We start from the raw sequence: 6,505 nt of genomic DNA, 5'->3' as shown, positions 1-6,505 counted from the left end.
ACTGGTAAGTGTATTACTGCCCTCCACAGGTCAAAGTTTGAACTAAATTGTCATATACAATATGCTAGTGCAAGTATATAACAGTTAGTTCAAACTTTAACCTGTGGAGGGCAATAATACACTTAGCAGTGTCTACACTGCTGTAATTCTAATAGAGAAGAAGAGAGCTAGTTCAAGATGAACATTTATGGTTAAAATGTATAAAATTTTTATTTTTGTTTTTTTAGAAAATGAGCAATGGTTTCTGTAGATAAGACGCTTATTCCTCGTCTGGGATCGTGTAGAACATTTTGAAGCTGCAATGAAACTGTAATTTTGACCTTCAACCGTTTGGGCTCCATTGAAGTCCACTATATGGAGAAAAATCTTGGAATGTTTTCATCAAAAACCTTAAAGTCGGCATGAAATCAAAATTGACCGTTTACTTTGTTAGTGCATATTACTAGTCTTGTAGTGAACAATTAATCCGTGCAAGTTATTACACAGAAAAAAATAGTCGCGGTAATCTTTAATCAAAATCTGAAAAGTTACTTCCGGTCTGGAATGGCGTCCCTTCTCTGATGACGTCAGTTTGACGGCTTGGGTTGAAAACACTTAAAACACTCACCTCAAACCGTAGTCTGCTATGAGCGAGAGATGGAGAGGAGGAGCGCTAAAGTAAAACCTTCCCTTTATTCAATATTCCGTTTCACTTGTAAATACATCACAACACTGGAGAAAAGTTGTTTGCAACTTCACAGGGACTTTAATTTCTTTTCGACTGAAGAAAGAAAGACATGAACATCTTGAATGACAAGGTTGTTAGTAAATTATCAGGAAATTTTAATTTGAAAGTGAACTAATCCTTTAACGCCTCGATTGTAGTCTTGAGTTTCTTCCAGGAACATTCACGTCATGATATTCTTCATATAAATAATTTCTGTCCAAGGCTTATGCATAAAAAAAAAAGAAGGGGGGTGATGCCTGGTTGAGTTTCTTAAATTTACCTTTTCATACGTTTTGGCCACTCATTTACATGACAAAAACATTTTGGGGGCCTGAAAATGCAAACTTTTGAAAACGGGTTTCAAAGTGGAAGTTTTTGAAAATGATACCGTTGTCGTCTCCATGTAAACTACAAATACGTAAATCTGTGAAAACAGTGACAGCATGCACATTTTTATTATATGTTTAGCCTATGGGCTTAAACGTTTGGTGCTCTGTGAAAAAAATGTGTGTATGTGTGCAGGAGTGTAGTCTTTCTTTACAAACTGACATTACCAACTAGAGGCCAGATATGTGTTTTTAGTCATTTTCACAGAATTATACAAAGAAAAAACATTTCCATTTTGAATACATAATTGTCATGTAAACGTACCCTTAGTAGTAGTGTCTTGAAACTCACGGTTATGTTAAGGGGAGTGACATTTCCAAAAAAACACTCAAAGTGGTTGACCAATCACAACACACCACCAATCAGAGAACATTGAGCTTTTCGGTAGGAGGGGCTTCACAGAGACAGGAACTAAAAGCATTACTGACAGACTGGGAAGAAAGGTGCTGCAACAATATAAAATAATATGAAAAATAAAGTGTCTTTTTGAGCACTCAAGCATGACAACATAGTTGAGCCCAAAAACAAATTCAATACTTTGAAAAGTATTGAATTTGGTCCCCATTTAAAATTCAAAGACTGACTTAACTAAAAATGTGCTTTAAATCATCATAATAAAAGTTTAATACATGCCTTACTGTACAAAAATAATTTTATTCTTTTGTATTTAAAGTCACTCACATTTCAGAGGAAGATAAATCGACTGAGAATCTATTATAAATGTGACTTCTAAATGAGATAGCAATACATGTACTTGAAAAAATATTCAGAAAGTAAGAAATTCTGTCTGATCAAAATGGTTATTTTAAGTAATGTTCTAAAGTTGTTGGATTCCAAATTGTTAATTCCCAATTGCTGCTTATATCAAAGTTTTTCTGCGTCTCTCTGACCATGTGATTACAGCACCAACAAAGCATATGACCATAATTATTACACACAACGAAATTACTAGAACTGTCAAATTCAAGCCTGGGTTTGATATTGCAGAGGGGGTTGGATCAGGGAGGATCTTTGAAGCTTGAGCGATGTTAGAGGTTTCAGATTTTGCATTTTCTTTGTCCTCAGACTGAACTGCAAAGAAAAGTGTGCTGCCATTTTGGATTGTGAAACTGAGATTGAATGAATGCTGTTCAACTGATCCAGCCTCCAGCGGTGAGACGGCAGCTGTGTTGACTACATGAGCATTGCTGAAGTTTTCACAAAGCATTTGAAGGTCATAGCTCCACCTGATCTCATAGGATTTAGCTTAAAGCAAAAGAAACATGCCATGCAAGACAATTAAATTATCATTATTTCATGATCTAAATTTGAAACTACTCTTATGTTGTCAGTGAAGATGAAAAACTTTGTATTTTAAATTCTGGTATAGTAACTGTATGCTTTACCTGTCCCTTGGTCGAGGTCCTCACCAGGAGCCGTCCAGCTGAGAAGCACAGAGTCCTCCTGGATCTCAGCACTCAGATCTGTGATTCTGTTAGGAGGGAAATTTGGTGGGGTTGAGCCTGTAAAAGCCACCTCAAAACTCTCACCAGTGGCTGTCCTGGTAAATCTTCCAACCTCGAGTGATTCCTCAGAAACTGGAGGCTTTGGAGGGTTCAGCTCTACTACACCTGAAATGAGAAGAACCGCATTAGTAAATTTAAAGTTGAGGAATTGAATTAATTAATGAAGTATTTATATGTTTTGCATTTATATGTTTATATGTTTTTGCCTTTCCTGTACTACTGTACACCCATATCAGGGGGTTTCTCCTCAAACACCACTTGGACAAATGTTTGAACAGTTTGCTTTAAGAGTCTCAATCCCACGATTTACCGTTTACCACATATCCAGGTACGTATGGGGCACCACCCCTTTTTTGGACAGTAAATCTGGCTTGTCCATCTAGATTCTTCACTCTTACTTTCAAGCTGCTACTCCCTTTTTTCATCTGTGTGAAATATCTGGAATAAATGCCATCATCGTTGAAAGCATCAGCTCCTGTAAAATAATACTTGATTTATTTGCACTTTTGGACTTATAGTGTAAATCTGAGTTGAGTGCACACTTGAAACAAAAATGATGGGTAATTTACCTGCTCCATTGTCCAGGAGTTGTAATTCTTCTGCGGACCCAGATTCGGACTCCAGTGTAGCCCACACTTCAGCCTTTATTACAGACATGTAATTCTGACTGACCTCAGCAAACACTATCAAGGGTTTAGTGCCGTCACTGAACTGCTGGTTCATGTGGGCTTTGACAACGATAGGAGGAACATCAGCTCGCGCCGCTTGACTCGTTGCTGTTACAGTCAGAGACTGACTTATTGTAGTTTGGATACTGTACTTCCAGTCCCCAGGCTAGCAAACACACAATAGTATTATTAGATGAATAATTAATGAAAATGTTTTAGGAAAGTTAATTAAATCTTGTGTAGTTTGTCACCTGTGCAGTTCCTGGAACTTTTAAAGTGACTGTTTTTGCTGATTCATAGTGATGCATCTGTATTTGTTTGTAGGTTGAGTCATTTTGTGACTGTATGGAAATGTCAGGTAAACTTGTTTCATAGGTTATTGTAAAGCTGGTTTTGTTACCAATGGTCTGATCCACTAATATTGTCCCATTGAACCAGTCTGATGTTTTTTTCCCCACACTGTCTATCTAAAGTGGTGATAAAAATGAATTATTAGAATATTCATAATAATCTTAAAGTGTTTTACCATGAGCAATGAGCGATCACTTGTCAAACCTGAACTGGATCTTTTGTTTGATCTCCTGTTGGTAGTTTAAGTGAAAAAAATCCATTCAGTAGCTGATTAGAGAGAATGTCGTCACTGGCTGTGAAAAATTTCCCCCCTAATTCCAACATAAAACATATGAGAAATATGCACTGGATAATAAACAGGTATTCATAATATGAATATTATGATTTACTACATTTTTGCATTTTTCACACATACATACCAAAACATCAAACAATATATAACAAAAATCACCTTGGGATCAATTGGTTAAAAGTTACTAATGTGGCTCAGGTAATTTGTTATTCTTTTAGCATCATATGTTTGTAGATTTGCCAATTGCTTTGAAATTTTGTTAGTTCCCAAAATTTTTCATGTCAAGATCCACCTATAGATCAAGGCCTACTATAATAAATTTAGAAATTAACCCAAAAACCCCCCCCAAAAAATTCACATGGAACTTGGAGCTCTTGGAACTCTCTTTTTTTATTTAGACTTTCTGGAACACTGTACATCATTATGTGATGATGGTACTTACCAGTTTTGGCAGCCATTTCCCTCAGTGCTTTAGCTGCTTTATCACCCAAAGCCATTGTGTTTATAATGGCGTCACTTTCAATTGCAGCTGGAACACAACTATTAATATTGTCTGATGCTTCACCATCTGTCAGAAAAATGATTTCATCCCCCATCACATCCCCATTGTCATTTTTGAGTACCTTTAAGTTTTGAAGACAAATACAGAACATTGGTATAAAAAAAAACTGTAGGCTATATACTTAACACATCATAAACATGATCAATATTGCACCTGTAAGCCAAGATTGAGACCTTTACAAATGTGTGTCCCTCCTTTTGCTACTTTTGGCAACAATTCAATGAGTTTGTTTCGTGCCGAATTATTGTCAATAGTAGTCAAGGGGCTCAGAGTTGTAGCATTAGAACTAAAGGTTACAATTCCAACACTGGCTTTATCCTCGATGTGCTGCAGGAAATGTGTGGCACCCTGCTGTAGTCGACGCATTCTGGAGCCCTAGAAAATGGGTGCAATAAAAACAATGCATGTGATATCAGGTTTAATGCTTTCTCAAGTTTCAAAGTGATTAAGCTCATAGGGCATTGAAGGTTATAATAATTGGAAGCATCTTTGTTTTCAAGTAAAGTTAATGTTATGGCATACATGCATGCTTCCTGAGACATCAAGGACGAGACAAACAACCCGATGTTTTCGCTGCACAACTTTGAAAGTTGGCGCTGGTGGAGAGGACAGCAGTGGTTTCAGAGAACGAAGTGCGTCTTTATCAACAGAATCCTCAAATATCACAGTCCGTGTTGCTTTGCCACATTTTTTGTTTTGCAAGTATGGGGCTTCATAATTGTGCTCGTTTTCATGACAAAACCTTGTAGCTTTAATACGACCATTAGAGTAGTAGAATGGATTTGTGTCACTGTATTCATCATACACGCCCCATCTCAGATGAGCCCATTCATGAACCAAGACATTTCCTGCAAACAAACAAACAAATATTCATGTTAAAAAAAACAAAGAGATTAGTGCATTAACCTGGATAGATGTTGAAGGATAACAAATGACATTCACCTCTTGACCCATAAGTCTTAATGAGAGTGTCGTCTCGGAGGAAGTTTGGGGTGAAATGAATGAACTGAGCCTCAGCTCCACATTCACCATATTGAAGAGTGTAGGGTTCATCACCATATGCTGGATTAGCATTATCAATTCTTATGTTTGCCTGATTTCACATTGAAGTTGTCAGCAGTATGTTAATGAAATGATTAAACGTTAATATTGGCACATAAGATAAAATGGCATAATTATCTGTACCTTTTCATAGGACTCTGTTCTTGCTTTGGTAAAATCCTTACTATTCCAGTGGGGTGGAACGAGTATCGTTGCTTCTTTGAAATAGACCTTTTTATCCAATGCTTGATGAAGATGAATCGACCCTTTAGTGACCATGTCCTGTCAGAATGAAAAATGAGTCTCAAAATACAGTATTTATAAAAAAAGTAATTCATTTGTTCATTCACAAATACTGTTGATGAAACTTGATTAGGGTGAATTAAGGGTGATTTTGCAACTGAGATAAAAAGTGTCCCAATCAACCTGAATTCACCCTATATGTTTCTTTATATGATTTTCTTTAAAAAATGCAACAACATAGTATGTTTCACAAAAGCCAAAAAAAAGAAAGAATGCTTTTTTTTTTTTTTTTTAAATAGTAGGGATGTAACAATATCAAAATCTCACAGTACGATAATTCCTCGATATAAAGTCCACAATATGATATTTATTGCGACATTTTAAAAAAAGAAAGAAAATAAATGAAGACTTGGAAAAAAGTGCCCTAAGTGTTAAAGGGATAGTTCACCCAAAAATGAAAATTTGATGTTTATCTGCTTACCCCCAGGGCATCCAAGATGTAGGTGACTTTGTTTCTTCAGTAGAACACACATGATGATTTTTAACTCCAACTGACGCGGTCTGTCAGTCGCATAATGCGTGTAAATGGGAACTCCATCTATAAGAGTAAAAAAAACACGACAGACAAATCCAAATTAAACACTGCGGCTCGTGACGACACATTGATGTCCTAAGACACTAAACGATCGGTTTGTGTGAGAAACCGAACAGTGTTTATATAATTTTTTACCTCTAAAATATCCGGTTAGT

The 6,505-nt window shown here is 36.4% G+C and overlaps 1 protein-coding gene across 4 annotated transcripts in view; it reads right to left on the bottom strand.

Annotated features, from left to right (window-relative positions):
* Positions 1-732: 732 nt before the first annotated feature.
* The window catches only part of LOC137004690 (calcium-activated chloride channel regulator 1-like), a 30,824-nt gene continuing 25,051 nt past the window's right edge, over positions 733-6,505 (bottom strand). For all 4 annotated transcript variants that reach the window (XM_067365258.1, XM_067365255.1, XM_067365256.1 and 1 more), the window contains 11 exons: positions 5,657-5,794; positions 5,414-5,564; positions 4,994-5,319; positions 4,625-4,846; positions 4,352-4,532; positions 3,822-3,928; positions 3,518-3,733; positions 3,168-3,432; positions 2,909-3,073; positions 2,479-2,703; positions 733-2,338 (listed from right to left, as the gene is read on the bottom strand). In XM_067365258.1, coding sequence (XP_067221359.1) covers positions 1,953-2,338; positions 2,479-2,703; positions 2,909-3,073; positions 3,168-3,432; positions 3,518-3,733; positions 3,822-3,928; positions 4,352-4,532; positions 4,625-4,846; positions 4,994-5,319; positions 5,414-5,564; positions 5,657-5,791 — 2,379 coding nt within the window. In that variant the 5' untranslated portion in view covers positions 5,792-5,794 and the 3' untranslated portion in view covers positions 733-1,952. The remainder of the gene's footprint in view (positions 2,339-2,478; positions 2,704-2,908; positions 3,074-3,167; positions 3,433-3,517; positions 3,734-3,821; positions 3,929-4,351; positions 4,533-4,624; positions 4,847-4,993; positions 5,320-5,413; positions 5,565-5,656; positions 5,795-6,505) is intronic.

This window comes from Chanodichthys erythropterus, chromosome 17 (genome assembly GCF_024489055.1).
Source record: "Chanodichthys erythropterus isolate Z2021 chromosome 17, ASM2448905v1, whole genome shotgun sequence".
NCBI classification, from domain to species: Eukaryota; Metazoa; Chordata; class Actinopteri; order Cypriniformes; family Xenocyprididae; genus Chanodichthys; species Chanodichthys erythropterus.
The sequence above is the reverse complement of the archived record's forward strand: the minus strand, read 5'-3'. Positions and strand labels throughout refer to the sequence as shown.